The sequence below is a fragment of the Eptatretus burgeri genome, chromosome 13 (assembly GCF_056783735.1).
Source record: "Eptatretus burgeri isolate ZD-2024b chromosome 13, Ebu_testis_v1, whole genome shotgun sequence".
NCBI classification, from domain to species: Eukaryota; Metazoa; Chordata; class Myxini; order Myxiniformes; family Myxinidae; genus Eptatretus; species Eptatretus burgeri.
Genome location: NC_140973.1, coordinates 30,729,177 through 30,748,728, shown reverse-complemented (window position 1 = coordinate 30,748,728; position 19,552 = coordinate 30,729,177). Strand labels below are relative to the sequence as shown.

General features: G+C 43.2%; 1 protein-coding gene across 8 annotated transcripts in view; it reads left to right on the top strand.

The window, feature by feature from the left end:
• The window catches only part of LOC147014171 (transcription factor YY2-like), a 70,740-nt gene that overhangs the window by 11,706 nt on the left and 39,482 nt on the right, over positions 1-19,552 (top strand). For 5 of the 8 annotated variants that reach the window (XM_085851910.1, XM_085851911.1, XM_085851903.1 and 2 more), the window contains exon 2: positions 8,435-8,530. The exons of the other annotated variants lie outside the window; for them this stretch is intronic. In XM_085851910.1, the coding sequence (XP_085708036.1) occupies positions 8,435-8,530 (96 nt within the window). The remainder of the gene's footprint in view (positions 1-8,434; positions 8,531-19,552) is intronic. 8 annotated transcript variants of the gene reach the window in all.

Genomic DNA, 19,552 nt, shown 5'->3' with positions numbered 1-19,552 from the left:
TAATTTGACAAAGAGACTGCTTCAATTTTCTTCCTCGGCTCCAATCCACAAACCAGCTCGACCGTGTCCAGGGCACATGGCTTTACTAAAGTCTCTCCAATTGTGTGTGGCTTCTTTTGTTTGGCAATGCGATCAGCAACCTTGTAGGATGCTTCAAGACGAGGCTTTTGTGTTGGGGCAATTCCAAGTTTTGGCAAAGTTCCAACCTTTTCAAATCGAGCCTTCTTTGCACGAAAAAGATCCACACTGTCCGATAAATTTTCAGGATGGACAGACGTGAGGTGCTCCTTCAGCTTTGTTGGCATCATGCTTCCGTTAGCAAGAACCTTGCCACACAAGAAACACTGTGGCTTTTGTGTCCCATCACGTTCAGCGATGCAAGTAAAACCAAAGGATACGTACGTAGGCTTCATCGTACTTACTTTTCTTCAACATTTCCAAATTAAGCTCGGTCTGCAAAAAATAATAATAATAATAATAATAATAAATAATAATAGTAATAAAATAAATAAAACACTGTGATGTAATTCATATGGAAAGCATTAACCAGTGAACAAAAACTTAAATTAATAAGTTTTTAGGCCAGCTGTGTGTACGAAACATAATTGAGGCATACTTTGCATTAAATCTCGGATCTGCTGGATCACCTGCTGGTCACACACAAAACAAAACAAAAACACATTTTTCGTGACTGGGTCAAATGGCAACAACAGTGGCATGCTCAATGGAATTGTTCACTAATCCTGGGTACATATGTCAACATGAGCAAACGTGAAGATAGAGTCCCCTGAAATATGAGGCAAGCTCACTGATTCGACTCCAAATTAATGATAATACGCGGGTATGGGGAATGTAAATATCTGCGAATGGAAGGAAATGGAGAAAAACATGGTACCCCAATATTTATATTCAGTTTCATGCATTATTTATCTATTAAAATATGGATGAAAGATATACAATATTGTTTCGGATCCGGGGTGGCGGGATTCTCACCCGACTCTTGGCGCCACCCTCACCACCGCCGTCTCCAGGGTTTATAACGCCGGCCGGCTCGGCACAGGCCTCGGGTCACACATCTTCAATCGCGATACCAACGTAATCCTTGTAGCTTACCAGTTGGGGAAATAGAACCCCGGTTACAGACTGGTTGTGTCAGATGCCGAGCGTTTTCTGCCAGTCTGTAACCATTTTGGTTTTATATGCCAATCGAACGGATCGTTCCTCGACGCGACACAAATTAATCCATAGCGGCAACTTCATACGAACCAACCAGATTTATTGGGGGAACATCGGGGAACACAACACAAGCAAGATTCACGACAATGTTTTTATTAACAATCCTCAACCTGTTCTTAACTAGGGAACCACGGACTACAGGTTTCGAGGGGGTCCCTACCGAGATATGCCTTATACAACACGTGCAGACAAAGACAGACAGCATGCATGCAAGACAGAGTACTTGGTGATGTCTCATGGATGAGAGGACAGTGTCAAAAGCACGAATGTTGCTCGCAACAGGCAGGTGTCCACGGGTTCGAGCCCCAGCTCGAACGCGCCGCGTGGCAAGATGGCGGCACCGCACTCTTTCCTTTCCGCACCGCACGCGGTCTCCGTGCGCTCTGACCTCGCGTAAGGTCGACGATGGGCCTCAGCTGATTTTTCAAGGTCCAGCGTACAAATCCAGGCCTGGCCTACTCTCCAGACAAGGCACAAATCGAGTTGCCGGGCTCCGGCAAGCGGATTGGCAAACGTGTCGAGCCGTTGGTGTGAGCAGGGACTGTCAGAGGCTCCGTCGTCTCCTCTCCTGCCTTCCCGCCTCGAAGCCCGACTTCCCAACTCCATCCTCTCAGTTTCTCTCTCTGTCGAATCACCTTTTCTTTCCTTTTCCACGCTCGCCTCTCAAAGCCGGCTGCCGTCTCACTCACGGCAGAATCCTCGACGTGCAGGCAGGTTCAGCGTCTCTCCCGGCAGATCCAACACTGTGCCTCCTTCGTTTGCTCGCTTCGAAGCCACGAGCGCGCCTCGAAAACCCGACCGTTTTCCAAACTGAGAACTCCTTTTCTCTGTCGTTTCTCTTCTGTTTGCTCGCTTCGACACACGAGCACCCTTTTCTCTGTCGTTTCTCTTCCGTTCGCTTCCACACACAGGCACCCTTTCGAAAACCCGACCGTTTTCCAAACTGAGAACTCCTTTTCTCTTTCGTTCGCTCCTTTTACACACGAGCACGCCTCTCTCTGCGAAGCCGACAAACTCCTCCCCTTCACTTCACTTCCTCTTTTTGGCCACACCCCCTCAGCCGACTGGGTGGGGCCTATCGTCCGTAGAGGGGAGGAAGAAGAGGGAGCCCTTGGCACACCACCACTGTACGAACAATAAACGTGCATCCTACACCTCCCGACACACATGTAACGTCCATTTTACCACACAACCTTGCTAAACATGCATTTAATGGGGGATCTGACCTAATCCTATATTTAGTAGCCCAATAAGGGCCATTTCCATAACAATCTATTGTAATGTAGAAAATGAAAATCAGAGCCATGGCATGACGCAGGTTGAAGGAATAATTATATTGATGGGTAATTGAATATACAATATAATTGTAAAGGAAAAAAACATGGATCTGAAGATACGATAAAGTTTTAAACCTCACCAGTATATGAGAAGATTACTGAGTCGTGACAAGCCGTGGAAAGTGAGAAACAAGCACTTAAGTTGAGGGCGAGCACTCGGTAGAGTGCAAAACCTCCGCTGCCAATGCTGCTTGGTCACTCAAGTGAACCTGATATCCTATTCATTCAATTTGACGTCAACAATGCTCACAGAGTTATAGTTTGCAACTTTCCCTTTTAATTATAACTTTTACATACTCAATTCATTCATCAGAACTAGATTCCTTGAGACAGAAATTGATTTTACGTGGGTATATCCACCTGAAGTTCCGAAATCAGCCACAATTATAATTTTGGCATGTTATTTTGTTGGAAATCACTTAACATGTAGAAATGCAAAAAAAAATCAAAATTTTGTTGAAAAAAAAGTTGCAATATTGTTTTTTTTTCTCTAAATTTTTTTTTGGGGAGGGGGGCGGGGGTTGGAAATCACTTAAATCATGTAGAATTGCAAAAAAAAAAGGAAATCGAAATTTTGCTGAAAAAAAGTTGCAAAATTTATTTTCTCTCTAACAATTTTTTTTTTGTTGGGGGGGGGGGGGTTGGAAATCACTTAAAACATGTAGAAATGCAAAAAAAAAATTCAAATTTTTTTTCAAAATGGCCGCCATAGCGGCCATATTGGATTTTGGACCAAGTCCAAAATCTAATGGCATGATCCTTGGACCAAACCTAACCCCCCACCAAGTTTCGTCGAAATCCGTCGGAGTTTTTTCCGTAATACTGTTCACAAACAAACAAACAGACGGGTGAAAACAGTAACCTCCGTCCATCTTCGATGGCGGAGGTTAACAAAATTTTCATAATTTTTATGCGCCTGGTTCACGGACCCCCTGAAGCCCATCCACGGACCCCCAAAGGGGTCCATGGACCACAGGTTAAGAACCCCAAGTCGAAAGGGACAACACTGAGTGCTATTGGCCGCAATCCTGGCCACACAGGGACGTGCTTTTGGCCACGTTCGTGGCCCATGTCATTGTTCAACAATGTGTTTTGTTCCTATTTAAGTTTTTGTTCTCATGTTTGCCTCTGATGGTTATCTTGTAAACTAGAACGGCACTCAGTCGAGCGCATACCTCCATCAGGCCGAACAGTTTACCTTTTGTACTCCACTGATAGATTGGATCTGAACCTGAACCAAAATCGAATCGGCTTGTTCTTGTCACCGAACCAACTCATCCACCTAGTTTTATCATAACTCGTCCCCAACCTTTTGAAATCACGTCCTACATATAGTTTTTGGCCCCATCTCTCAATGATGAAGAATCACTGAGAAAAATTAAAAATGCTCGTGTCCGGATCTGGATTCGGATCGACGCCAAAAACGACTTATCCTCGTCATACACTCAACCTGTCCACAATGATCTGTCTGAATCCCTCCATAACTCTTTTTTGAAATGTCCTGTTGTGCATCGTTTTTAGCTCTATCACTTCGCATGAGCAATCTCCTCTTTCAGGTGTCCCCCCCCCCTTGATCCAATATAGCTGCCAGACCACACGACCAATGACATCATCTTTACCAAGCCATATTTCCCATGGGTCGTTGATCAATTTGTTACCTTTTTACATTGATCGGTTAAGCGGCTTCTCCACCGAAGATTTTCAAAGATTTTCCGACAATATGGCAGACGACATGACCCTTGATCATTTTTATGAAAATTGAGGATTTCAGAAATTTGGCCGAAGTTGACGTCAAAAATAATTGGTAGTTGAATTCAATGACCAAATGTGCAAATCCTGTTCAAATTTCAAGTCAATTAGATGAAGATTTAGTATTTTAGAAAATTGGCCTATGTTGACCTCAAAAGAGTTACCGCTATATCACAGTCGTATAACATGTGGTAAAGTTTTGATTTCCTCCACTGAATGGTTTTCGATGTAGGTTCTTAACAAATTGCAGACACGCACGACAAACGTACACGTACGCAACCGATCACTTAACCCTGCTTTTTGCTTCGCGAGTGCAGGGTAAAAATCGGATCTTCGCCAAAATCAAATTGATTCGTCCTTGTCGCACACGCAACCTGTCCATCAAGTTTCGTCCAAATCCGTCCATACCTTTTTGATATCTTGCTATCTATCAGTTCTAGCTCTCTCACTCAATGGTTAAGAATCACTTGAAAAAATTTTAGTATCTAGATCTTCACTAAAATCTAATCATTTTGTTATTGTCACACACCCAACCGCTCCATAAAATTTTGTCTGAATTTGTCAACTTTTTCAGATATCCTGTTCACAGACAGACAGGGGTGAAAACATAACCTCTGCCCACCTTTGGTGGTGGAGGTAACAATTGACACTTTATTCAATTTGCTTCAGAAAATAAAAAGAAATTTTTAAAAATCACACGTGTGTGAAGGAAGCGGTTCAGTTTGGCATTTTCAAATGAAATGGGAAAAGTTAGAAGAAACTAACGATTAACTAAACACCCTTTGGAATCCTTTTGAATTACCCTTTACACATCTGTTCTTCATTGCATGGCCCGTGAGCCACTGGCGGCCCCTGGTAGGCTGAAGTGCGGCCGATAATACACAAATGTGAGAATACCCCCATCATAATCCACTATAAATGCAATCAAATTGACCCAATGCTTTCGAATGAGTGTTCCAACACAAAGCATAAAAGTAACATAACTACATCAGTAGATGGCAGGATACAAACACTTGGAGGCTTGTGGCTCAGTTAACCACAACAAAGAAGAGTCTGTGGGGGCGGGGCCTAATAGCAGCCCTAACAGAGTCCTGCAGGTAGTGTGGCGGCTCTCACTTTGATGTCTCATTGGAAAAAGTGGCCCCTCCAAAATATAGTGAAGATCACTGCTTTGGAATTGCCCTTTAGAATCCATTTGAATTACCCTTGAGAATTAATTACCAGTGGGCCCAGCCCGTTGGTTCCATTTGACCACATTTTCATTGGTCTTCAAGGCCTTGTTGCACACCTGCCTGCTGTACTGCTTGAGCATTGGTTTGCCTTTCACCATGCTCAGATATGCTTGGGCCAGAGTGGAGATTATACATTCATTATTATTCTTGCTAAATTATACTGTTATTATTATTGTTGATATTATTTGTATTTCGTTGTATCTGGTTTGTAACTGTCATTTTTGTTATGACCTCCACCACCGAAGGTGAAGGAGGTTATGTTTTCACCCCATTCTGTCTGTTTGTTTGTGTACAGGATATCTCAAAAAGTTATGGACGGATCCGGATGAAATTTTGTGGACAAGTTGGGTGTGTGACAAGGACGAACTGATTAGATTTTGGTGAAGATCCAGATCTGGATACAATTTTTTTTAAGTGATTCTTCACCATTGAGAGATAGGGCCAAAAACGATATACTGTATTGCACAATATCTCAAAAAGTTGTGCACGGATTTGGATGAAACTTGGTGGACATGTTGGGCGTGTGACAAGGAAGAATTGATTTAAATTTGGTGAAGATTCAAATCCGGATCTGATCATTTTAAAAGTGATTCTTCACCATTGAGATCGGGCGAAACCAATATATAACACGATATCTCAAAAGGTTGTGGACTGATTCGGATAAAACTTGGTAGACGTGTGTGTGTGTGTGTGTGTGTGTGTGTGTGTGTGTGTGTGTGTGTGTGTGTGTGTGTGTGTGTGTGTGTGTGTGTGTGTGTGTGTGTGTGTGTGTGTGTGTGTGTGTGTGTGTGTGTGTGTGTGTGTGTGAAGGACGAATTGATTCGATTTTGGTGAAGATCTGATTCCGAATCTGAATAAGAGTATTTAATTTTATTTTAAGTGATTGTTCACCATTGAGAGATTGGGCTCAAAAACAATATATAGCACATTTCAAAAATGTATTGGGCCAGATATGTTCTCATAGATCAGGCATTGCATGGCAGAGGTATGCACTCTCGCGAGTCCCCTTCTCGTTTATTTTGTAAATAGAATGTCATGCGGTAGGACGTATTAAGCTGCCCCAGACACCTTAACATGGTGTGCATTTAAAACATGGGAATTCTTCTGGGTTTTTTGAAGTTAATTAACCTCATCATTTTGGTGGATCTCATTCCACGTCAGTATGCTTCAGTAGAACTCCATAAAAAACATGCCCCTCCCCCCCCTTCCCATATACGCATACACCTCATCCATTTATCGTGAAGTCTTATGGGGCTATTGGGTCTGAAAGGGTCTTCAAAGGTCAAACGGGTCCATTTTTCGTCGAAACACCTTGTGTGTTTGATTATTCTTCTTCTTTTTTATGGCCAGATAAAAATAATCAAACATTGAAGCAGCTTCACCGTTTAAAAAAAATACCATATTTTTGTATTCCATACTGAAAAAATTCAGCATTCATACAGTTAAGGGGTGTAAAAGTCTAAAGGGTCTGTGTGGTCTCAGGATCAAAATGGTATAAAATGTAATGGTGTGAAAAGATTCTTAGAGGTAAAAGGGGGTCTGAAGGTTATATAGGTCATTGGGTTCAAACAGGGTCAAATGGGGTGTGTCAGGTCCTAGGGGTCTATGGGATTTCGGGGTTTATAGGATCTCGATGGTCTAAAGTTTTAAAACTTAGTCCAATCATATGTAATTAATAGACATGATCATGGTGCAACTGATGTTCAAACAACCTGTAATTAAGAGACATACAGTTACGTAGGTTCGTGGCTGGACATACACCTGCTCCATTTAAAATTAGAGATGATCTTTTGTCACCCCAAAGGTGGGAACGGGGCTCGCACTGAAATCCCTGAAACCAAAAACCCAAAGAACAAATGTTTTGGCAAAATATCTTTCTCCATTTGCCTCCCAGTCAAGTGAATAAAATGCCTAGAATGAATGAATGAAAAATATGGGGGTGTTATGTGGCTCAATATTTATAGTTGCTCGCAAAGAAGTAACTAATTCCTCCAGAGAATTACAGATCAGATAACTTGGAATATGGCACTTTACATTAGGGCTGGGCGATAAAGATATTTCTGCTAGTCGATTATCATCCCTCGAAATAGACAATGTCGTGCGATATCGAGATTGCGCAATCTCACACGCTGACATTGTGCGACCACCTAGTTTGTGGTGGTAGCTGGCGCTTCGGGGGTATACACTATCAATGTTTATATAAACTCAAATGATGACCCACTGGCCACTGCACAATAGCTCAAAGATATAGCTGTTTATCGCCATGCAATCTGTCCTGAAATTTCTGTTAACACTTTCTTGTGCTCTCATTGAAAACAGTCTTTATGTAATTGTCATACAAACACATCATCATAATGGGTGTTTTTGAACATTAATTGCACTTTTGCAGAGTGGCAAAGAAGCCGCTGTGGCCCGACGTCGGACTTCTACACTGTACAGTATATTAAAGTAGCCAGATATCTCCATCTGTCCCTCTGCCTGTCGTGTTCTTTTCGCTGGGATGGCATTACGTCGAGTGCTCGGCCAGTTCTCTACGGACGCGCATATCATCCTGATGTCCAGCACTCAACCCGTCCCGTGCTTATTCTATTTAAAATTTTTCTTTGTTCATGATGGGGGCCAGGGTGAAATGTGTATCAACTGCAATTGTGGGGTGGGGAGAGGAGGTGGGTTATTGTGTTTGACAATGGTGGTCGTTACTCCAAGGGCAGAATGCTTGTGACTTGACCTGGGGGCAGCTTTTTTATTATTTATTTATTTATTTGTTTGCTTGTTTGTTTTTGTATGCGCACTTCGCCATTTAGATAAAGGCGATCCTGCATGGGGTCGGAGTTGAGATGTGGTGATTGTACCGGTGTAAATAGTCCCCCTCCTCCTCAGGCACAGGCTCAGGATCCTCAACGGAAGACTCTGATGATGAGGCAGGAGAACTGGCAACTGAGATGGGACGAAGTTTTCTCACCATTCGCATGCAAGGCGAGAGAGAATGGTGTTGCGTATATCGTTCTTTTTAAACTGAGACTACCGTGTTATGAAAAAATAAGTCCTTCATGTTGATATTCTTACAAAATCGATGAAAGTACGTCTCAAAATTTTCAGTTTACGATACCGCACAACACTTTTTCCATTAATAAAATGTGCCTAATATATCGACAGTTTGAAAAATGTAGTATTGTGTTGACGATATTTTTACCCTGCACACATGAAGCGAAAATCAGGGTTAAGCAATTGGTTCATGTCCGTCTGTCCGTCTCATCGGTTTATGATCGAGTCACAGCTTATTCAAATTGAATGCTATATTTTGGCAGTAGAACCTGGAATTCATTTATCAATTTGCCTTTAAACCTTTTTAAACCTTTACTTAAACTGAATTTGTGATTTGAACACTGTAGAACACAAATTGCCTTCATCATACTTCCAAGAACTATATAATATATCGATTTATATAACATCATGCGGTCGATACGCATTTCACATCCACCCCTCCCCACCCCCCCCACACCCCCGTGCTCCCATTGTGAACAGGGTGTGGCATGTGAGACAGTACAGTATTGGGGGTGAAGAAGAAGCTGCCATATGGCAATGCACAACTATGGTGATCAATAAAGCCTCCATCTCCTAAGCTGCAACTCAACGTCGTCTTATTTGAATGTATACGATGATGTGCAAGACTGCTTCAGGAGTGCTAAACTTTCGGATTTTTTTTTTTTAAAGATCTTTATCATGTTGAATGATAACTCTTATAGTATACACCACTCCCTCCCATTTGCAAGCCAAGTATACATGTCCATCTACTTAATTTCCCAATTTTAACCTTCTATGAGCAAATCTAAGTTAATTTCTTATCCATTACTGGGTAAGCGTCACGTTATGAAAAAAGTCGTATCAGGCAGTGGGACAAGATTTTCAATTCTGTATTCCAGGTATGAGCTATCTGGTATGACTGTTTTTAACACTCATTTGACTTTGGTATTAATGTCATTGCCAATGGTCGATCATGTGCTGAGTCCCACATGTTTTTCATGCCTTAGCTGACAAAGTCACCGGAGGCATGATTTTTTTGGGTGGTCTCTCTGTCTGATGCGTTTTCATTACCTTCGCAAACTTCGTTTGACGAAGGTATTGTATTGACCCCTGTGTATTTATTTATTGGTAAATATGTGTGCGGACAACATTGCGCAAAAACTGCTGGACCGATTTGCATGAAATTTTCAGAGATGATGTGCAGTTACTCAAGGACACCAGGCGAAGCTTTTGGGAGCGATCGGATCAAAGGTCAAGGTCACAAAAAGGTCAAAATCGTTTTTTTGCGATTAAAGTGTCAATTTTGTTCCGATTTACATCAAATTAAGTCCAAAACGTTCAGTATTCAAATCCCGATCCACTGATATAGCGTATGGTATAGTGTTTGCAACCCTAGTTAGTCTGTGGAAGTCAAAGGTCAAGGGGGTCACCAAAATGGAGTTTTTGATTGGGAAGCGTTGTGGACAACATTACACAAAAACCACTTCGCAGATTGTCATGAAATTTTGTGGATGTGTTTGGCATCACGAGAGGACAAATCGATTAGATTTTGGGAGCGATCGGATCAAAGGTTAAGGTCAAGGTCACAAAAAGGTCAAAATCGTTTTTTCGCGATTAAATTGTCAATTTTGTTTTGATTTACAGCAAATTAACTCCAAAATGTTCAAAATTAAATTCCCCATCCTCTAATATGACACATGGTATAGTACTTTTGTCACCCAAGGCAGCGGTTGAGGGTCAAAGGTCAAGGGGGTCACACAAATTCACATTTATATCGGAAAGCGTTGTGAACAACTTAACGCAAAAAAAAAAACCGCAGAGAGGCTTTAATTGTTTTCGATTTGTTTGGCATCATGAAAGGACAAATCCATTAGATTTTGGGAGCGATCGGATCAAAGGTCAGTCACAAAAAGGTCAACATCGTTTTTTTCATATGTTTTCATATGTTTCATATGTTAATATGTTTCCGATTTACATCAAATTAACTCCAAATTGTTCAGTGTTCAATTCCCCATCTTCTGAAATGACACAAGGTATAGTACTATTGTCACCCTAGGTAGCAGTTGTGGGTCAAAGGTCATGGGGGTCACGAAATGCATATTTGTATTGAGATGCGTTGTGGACAACTTAATACAAAGGTAACGTGGCTGCGGCGAAAGTATGTGCTCTACGAGTGCCCGTTCTAGTTTCCACAATAACTTGAGAATGGCTGAAGGGATCCAAGTCAAACTTGGTACAAGTATGTATCATGATGTAAAGATAAGCTGATTCGATTATGGAGTCAAGAGGTCAAAGTTCAGATGTCCCATGAAGTAAAAATTGTTCCCACACTAACTTGAACCGATGAAACTTGGTAGAACTATATATTAAATTGTAAATGAACAGGAAACAAACATAAGTATATGTGGAACAAGGACAAATGTGTCCAAAAGCAGTGTCCCAAAGGTTTTGTCGGCTAAAAAAAAAAACAACTTCCGATATTTCGTCAGGTGCCTTGATTAAGCCAATAGCGAGACCTGTCATAATGTATTTACGATATAAATAATGTATTTACGAAATTACAATACGATAAATGGAATAATCTTTAAATAGTAACGTGAACTTTTCGAAACTTTAAAGCAAATGTCCGAATATATTTAAAAGTTCATGATAGACACTCTCAAAAGGCACCGTCAATACGAGGATGTGTACATGTGCTTAGTATTTAAGGAGATCCAGATCTTGTATATACAAGAGCCGAGTCCTAGAGGTTAAGGTTTTGTCTTCACAAGAAGAAGAGGAACAACGCCGAGCTCTCTCTGAGCAATGTTCGCTACGCGAGACGCTGCTAAAAATGACGTGCCCAGACCGGGAAGTGAACCCAGGTCCTCTGGTGAACCATACCAGTGTTCTGCCCTCTGAGATTTTTTTTTTGTTTAATTTTATTTTTTTTAACATTAGGTTTTCCACATACTTATGTTTGTTTCCTATTAATTTATAATTTCATTACTACGTCCCCTGTGGTGATTAATAGCGGACATAGAATTGTCCCCGTCCCCCCCCACCCCCATTGGGGGGGGGGAAGACCCTCTTGTGGACAGGTCCTCCCTCTTGTGGACAGGTCCTCCCTATGGTAAGCAGTGTGGGAAAGAGAGTGTCATTTCTACGTGTGGAAGAATTGTGTACTCAGCCAGTGGGTCACCAAGATGGCAGAGCACTGGTACAGTTCACCAGAAGACCTGGGTTCGATTCCTAGTCTGGGCACATTTTTCCACATGTACTGATAAAGTCTATATATATATATTTTTTTTTTGTATACCTTGGTCAAGGCTCGTAATGAGAGCTAACACACAACTCACAGCAAGGAGGCATGAGACAAGAGGGGCGGGAGTGGAAGGGACAAAACAGTGGGGAACAGACACATTAGGTGAACTGTGGAAGGGAGAGGGATGGGGATGGGACGGGGAACATGGCGAAGAGAAGATGGACATTTCAGGGACTTTCAGGAAGGAAAGCAGGAGAAATGAAGGAAGTGGGCTTGGGTGGATTATCGGGGGTAGAAAAGATCGAGGATTTGGATGGGGGAAGATAAGAGGTGGTGGTGAACAGCTGTTTTGAATGCCTGGAGGGAAGAATGGGAAAGAATAGAGTGAGGAAGTTTATTCCAAAGGTGGGAAAAAAGAGGAATGAAAGAGTGAAGATGAGCAGTGATTCGTGATTTTGGTAGTTTTACCAGAAGGGGGTTGTTGGCGGACCTTGAGCGCCCTGTGGAAATGTGGTGGGGACAAATCGCAGAGAGAGCAGGGGGGCAAGGCTGGAGAGGAGTCGGTAGAAGACAGAAAGACCACCGACCAACCTGCGGTGATTGAGTGAGAGGCCCAAAGACTCAGCTTCATTGCGGGAGATGCCGATGATCTTAAATGCCCTGGTTTCGACAGCGTGAAGCCGAGAAAGGTGGGAGGCAGGAGCACCAGCCCAGAGGGGAGAGCAGTACTCCATCAGGCTACGGACAAAAGCTTTGTAAGTGGTCAGGAGCTCAAGAGGGCCGAGGAAGGACTTAGCACGACGGAGGATTCCCAGTCGGCGACTGGCTTTTGAGGCGAGGTTGGAAATGTGACTTTCCCAGGAAAGGTCATGGCAGATAGTGAGACCTAGAAGCTTGAAAGAAAAGACTTGGGTGGAGTCGTCGGCAAAGAGAAATAGAGGATTTTCCAGAGAGTCCGAGAGATCATTGATGAAAACCAGAAAAAGAACAGGGCCCAGAACGCTACCTTGAGGAACTCCAGCCTGCACAGGAAGAGGGGATGAAAGAACTCCATTTAGGGCCACACGTTGACTGCGACAGGAGAGGAAGTCTGCGAGCCATGAGTGGAGATGGCCTTGAATACCATGGGAAGAGAGTTTGGTGAGTCGGGCAGGGTGCCAGACTGTGTCAAAAGCACGTGATATGTCCAGGGATACGGCTCGGATTTCCTGGCTGGCATTGAGGACCTCCATCCATTGATGGGAGAGCAGAAGCAGCATATCCAGGGTAGAGTGACCTGGTCTGAAACCAAATTGATGATTGGAAATCAAGCCATTGGAGAAGAGGAAGGATTTCATATCTGAGGCGATGATGGATTCCATCACCTTGCTGATGATTGGGAGAAGGCTGATTGGTCTATAGTTATAGGGATCTGTTTTTGCACCTTTTTATGCAGGGCAGTGATGTTAGCAGATTTCCAAGCAGATGGCAGATGACCTTGGGCAAATGAGAGGGTGAATAGAACAGAGAGAGGGTGAGCAAGAGCAGAAGAGCAGGCTTTGAGGACACGTGGGCTGATGCCGTCTGGACCGGTTGCAGAATCTGACTCGAGGTTTGAAAGCAAGCTCTCCACCTTGTCAGGAGAAAAGGATACAGAGTCCAGGGACAGTTGGGTGCGACTGGGTAAAGTGGGTAGAGATAGTGATGGGTTTAGGACACAAGATTTAGCTGCAAACACCGAGTTTAGACATTCAGCTTTATCACGTGTGGAATCAGCAGTGCGGCCATTTGAGGTAAGGGAGGGGATGGAGGGGGAACATACACCAGAAACAGATTTGATTAAACGCCACCAGGATTTTGAGGAGGGAGAGAGGTTTGAGAGTTCAGACTTGAGATGAGAAAGATGTTGTTTTCTGGCTCTCCTGAGGGTAGATACACACTTGTTCCGAGCTTTGTGGAAAGAACTGAGATTGCCCTCAGTTGGGTTTGCTTTCCATGAGGCAAAGGCAAGTTGTTTCAGGACAACTGCCTCGCCACAAGCTTCAGTAAACCAAGGGCGGGAGGAAGGGTAAGACAACTGAACACGAGAGGGGATAAATCTGTGCATGAGGGAGAGCAAGTTTCTTTGAAAGAATTCACAGGATGAGTTGATGTTTGAGAAAGTAGTGATAGGAGACCAGTCTGTAAGTTTGATGGCTGCTCGGAGACCCTGCCAGTCGGCTTGAGTGAAATGCCAGACTCGACGGTGGTGAGGTGGTTCTCTGATAACAGCCAGAGAGATGTCCACTTTAACAAGGACGTGGTCAGAAGAACCAATTGGAGCGAAGGAAGAGCAGCAGATATTGTCAGGGAAATTTGTCAAAATCAGATCCAGAAGAGATGGAGTACCATTGGTTGAGATCCGGGTCGGGAAGTTGACCGATTGAGTCAGTCCCAATGAGTCGCAGAAAGCTTTTGCTGAGGTGCCATGGCAGGTGAGAGAGGTACCCACACCTAGCCAACTGGCATGATGACAATTGAAGTCACCACATAAGAGGAAGAGAGAGTTTGGATGAGAAGATAGAAGATGGTCCATGTTTTCGGATAGTGAGATGTAGATGGAGTCATCACTGTTCGGTGGACGGTACAGTACACATATAAACATGAGGTGGGAGTGGAGGGGAAGCCGAAGCCAGAGGTATTCCTGGGGGTGTGGGGGAGTGAGAGCAGTGCATGGAGAGTGAGGAATAGAGTCTTTGATGAAGAGAGCAACACCTCCACTAGGACGAGGCTCAGGTCTGTCATACCGTAAGAGGGAGTAGCCAGGGAGAGATACTTGGGAGTCAGACACGTCTTGGGAGAGGAAAGTTTCTGTTAGGCAGATAATGTCTGGTTTGTCAGTGGCAACCTGTATGGAAAGATCTGAAAGGTTTGAGCGAAGGCCCCGGATATTTGAGGTCCACACTTTTAATGAAGAGGAAGGGGAGGAGGCTTTGGGTGCAGGAGGTGGAGGGGGAGGGGAGGGTAGGACAAGGGACGGGGGGGGGAGGGAAGGAGGGTTGCTGAGGGAGTGGGGGGTTTTGCAGAGCAGCGGGGGGAGGGGGCCGAATGAGGAGAAAAGGCTCTGTGGTGCTGGGGGAGAGGGGGGACAAGAGACAAGGAAGAAGGCAGTTGAGGATTTGAGGAGGTGGAGTGAAGAGATGGAGGTGAGAGGGCAGTGGAGGGAGGCAGGTTGGTGGATGAGAGGGGGGCAACTTTGAGAAGGAACAGTGACGGGGATGAAAGGTGGGAGAAAGGTGAGGGGGGGATTTTTGAGAGAGGTGAGAGGGAGGCTTGGAGGAAGAAGAGTGGGATGGTTGCTTTGAGAGTGAGAGTGAGGGGTGAGGGGGGTGAGTTGGCACTGAATTTGGAAAAAAAGAATGGTTGATGGAAAGCGAGCATCCATGGCAAACTGTGGTTTTTAAAAGTTTTAGGTCAGAGATGCGATTTAACACAATTCTTGAAGGGTGCAATGAAGGCAAATTCAGAGCATGGAGAGAAGAAGCGCTGTAATAGTTGGATTTTTTTAGGCAAGGAATGAAGGAGAGCTCGAAATGAGAGCAGTCTGTTAAAATAGCAGAAGAGTAGTGCATTGTGAAACAGTAAAGAGTACCACATGTGTGAGAGAGGAAGATGAAGCATTATAAGATCGTTTTGTTGTTAAAAATTATGCAAATATGAACTGATTCGATTTTGGTGTCAAGAGGTCAAATGTCAGAGGTCACATAAGGTAAATGTTATGGAGGTAGTAATTTGAACTAACCTATGCATATTATGTACCATAATAAATATGTACAGATTCGTTTTTGAGGTCAAAGTTAGAGTAAGCAAAGAGTTAATGTGGGCGGAGGCATATCAGATGAAGTCAAATTATGTGTGGTTCTTTTTGGTTACTTGTCATGACCCTTCAAAATGGCACCTTTGAATGCAGATGAAGTGGCAAAACTTCTCAGGGGACTGATGATGATGATCATGATTATTACAAAGATTTATGTTCACCGATGTGCCAACAGATAGTTTGTTGTGTTCCCTGGCATGGCAGCATATCCTGTTTACAATACAATTTAGCATAATCTTTTCTATGAAAATGTTCATAGTGGCTAAAATCTTTGCATAATTGCTTTAAAAAAAAAGAAAAAATGGTTGTTGTTTAATGGGAAGAAATTAAATTAGGTAGTGTATGTATAGATACCGGCCAAGCTATACACTCGGGGAGTGAGGAGTGGGAGTATGTTAAGAGGATATTCATCACAGCCTTTTTACATGCTGAATTCCAAAAAATATACAACACATTAAGAGGAAGATCAAAATAAAATAGAATTATTCTCGTCCTCTCCCTCTCCCTCTCCCTCTCTTCCTTCTTTTGATCAAACTGTTTGGGGTACGTATTAGGCAGGAGCCATGCCAAGAAACAAACTCTCCTCATGCATGTATGTGCAGCATTTTATATCATATATATGGACCAATTTGTGAAGTTTTCTTGTTCGCAAAGTTTTGTTCCGGGGGCTCTTGAGGATAGTCACCGAGCCCCAGACAGCTTCTAACCGCAGTTCGTGTGTGTGCGTGTGCCTGTGTGTCACCAAGTCATGTCTCACCCGTAATTGGAGGTAACCAATCAGCTCTCACCTCAGTAATTTCCCCAGTTGTCTAGGATTTCCATAAATTAACTGCCACATTCTTCCAGCCAAAGAAAGCTGCATAAAGCAACCAAGAGAAGTGACACAAGGTAAACCCTACTAGTGGGGCAGATAACACCAATTTTTGAGAGGAATCGTGCAAATGATGATACAAGCATCAAATTTGGCACATTTGTTCTCCAGGGGATTCTAATCAAATCTGCCTGATTGGCCATTTGAAAATCCAAATTTTGAAAAATTTGAAGAAAAAAAAAACTTCAAAAAAGTCAAGATCACGAATCAATGTTGGATGCTGGCTGAGATTGGTGAATGTTTCAGAAACATCATCAAAGACGTTCCAAGTCTGCCATGCAGTTGTCTTCCCTTTACCGCGGAAGGCAGACACGACGTCACATCCAGTGAACGCATGGAAGTATAGGATCCCTCTAGCTTTCTCAGGCCCTATTGCAGAAACTACCTCATGGACTGGAATCCATCGTGCCTTGGCTCCTTGGCTAAAGGCAATCCACATGTTCTCAAGACCTAGTTCCTGTAAGGATGGCAGTACAGATATTGCTATGACTAGTACGTCTGTGTCATTAGCCTTAATGATAATGGACTTGCTACCATCCGTCGTTGCATTCCTGGCGTGTACAAATATTCGAGTGTCAGCTTCTTCATGACAACATGGAGACACAGCATCCAGTGACTTCCTTGTGTTACAAATGGCATCTTCTCCTTTTGTGACAATGACTGTGCTTTACACATCTTTTCTGCAAGGAAGTGAAACAGCTCAGTCTTGTTGCTGTCATCTCGAAGAAAGCTTCTCCAGTTACTTAGGGTCTTACTGGTTCCTGTCACTCTTCTTCTGATTCCTTGCCCCCTTTTCCACCTTGCCTCGGACTTCAGACTTTACTTCTTGTACACATCAAACACTACATCCACCCTCTCGTACCTGGCACCATTGGATTCCACCTTTGGGATGATGTCTTCTTTAGCATAGTCATCAATTATCTTTGAAGTGTGTGGGGGTAGGGCATTGATAAGTGCTGAGCCATCAATGATGACTGCATCTCCCCTTGGTTCTCTGTCTGGGATGTTCACTTGCGCTTCAAGAATTTCAGCCAGCTGTGACTTCAAATTTTTTTGAAGTTTTTTTTTTATTTTTTTTCAAAATTTTGATTTTCAAATGGCCAATCGGGCAGATTTGATCAGAAAGCCCTGCAGAACAGAAATGCCAAATTTGATGCTTTTATCATAATTTGCACAATTTTTTACTATCTACTACACTATACCTGATGTCTTCTGCAGCTGCAGATGGTCACAAGCGGTACATCTCATTTATGTGGGGAGATGGGCAGAGCTTGGATTGTGCATGCGTTTTTAAAGGTTGATGCTGTCAGGAGTCGAACCTATTGCATTAAAATATATATTTTCCGGATGCAAAATGAAAATTAATCGACAAAGGGTGCCCAGTTTCCACATGACTACAATGAGTTTAATGAGTGGTTGCGTGATCCTGTACGACCTTAGATAAGGAAATGAGGTAATTTGGCCCATCATTACTGTGTTGCACTCAGAGTTAATTTTTGCTACAAGTGTAAAATGTCCATTTCTGGGTTGAAACATTCTTTTCTGGGTGTTTCTTCCTCCAAGTGTCCCTCTGATGCGTCCCTGTACTCCACTGTTGGAGTATTTCCTTCTTTACCTCCACCACCGAAGGTGAAGGAGGTTGTTTTCACCCCTTTCTGTCTGTCTGTGTACAAGATATCTCAAAAAGTTGAGGACGGATGCAGATGAAATTTTGTGGACAGATTAGGTGTATGATGACAAACTCATTAGATCTCCGTGGAGATCTGGATCCGGATACGAGAATTTTTAAGTGATTCTTCACCATTGAGAGGTAGGGCTAAACTAATATAATAATTATAGCACGATATCTCAAAAAATTGTGGACGGATTCGGATGAAACTTGGTGGACAGGTTGGGTGTGTGACCACGACAAATTGATTTGATTTTGGTGAAGATCCGAATCCGGATATGGATACGAGAGTTATTTAATTTTCAAGTGATTCTTCACCATTGAGAGATGGGGCCAAAACAGAAATATCGCATATTTCAAAAATGTATTGGGCCCGATTATATTCTTGTGGATCAGGCACTATGTAAGGGAGGTATGCGCTCTACCGAGTGCCCTTCTAATTATGTATAACCTGGTGCTGGCTTAGCAGTTAGGGTGGTGGCTTGGGATCCTAGGATCCCAAGTTCAAACCCCGTTCACACTGAATTAACACCAGGGGGTTGACTCAGTCTGTCATCCTTCTGAGGTAGGTGAAATGAGTATCAGTGTCACAGCCAAAAGGCTGCACATGAAGGGAAGGGGTATTGATGGATTTATTATCTGGTTTTGGTGTGGTGCAGGCATGATGGGCCGAATGGCCGCCTCCTGTGCAAAATTTCCTTGTAATCCTTGTAATGTCTGTTTCTGGTATATGCTCCCCTTCCATCCCTTCCCTCTCTTCAAATGGCACCACAGCCGACTCCATTCGTGAGAAGGCTGAATGTCTTAATTCTGTGTTTGCTTTCAAAACTTGTGTCTCCATCACCGCACTCTGTAGCTATCCTTCCCTGTTGTACCCAAATACTGCTAGACTGTCTTTTGCACCTGAGAAGAGAAGATTGAGAGTTTTCAAACCTCAACTCTAACTCTGCAACTGGACCGGACAGCATGAGCTCAGTTATCCAAAAAAGCTGCTCTGCTGCTCATGTACATCCCCTCTCTAACATTTTCACCCTCTCATTTGTGCTCGGTCATCTTCCATGTGCTTGGAAATCTGCCAACATCAATGAATTACATTTTTTTTAAAGTGCAAAAACGGATCCCTTAACGACAGACAGACCTATCGGCTTCCTTCCAATCATCAGCAAGGTCAAGGAATCCATCATCACAGTTGATATGAAATCCTTCCTTTTTTCCAACAGCCTCATCTCAGATCACCAATTTAGTTTCAGACAAGGTCACTCTGCCTTGGACATGCCACTTCAACTCACCCAACAATGGATGGAAGCCCTCAATGTCAGACATGAGATCAGGGCCGTCTCTCGAGACATGTCTCA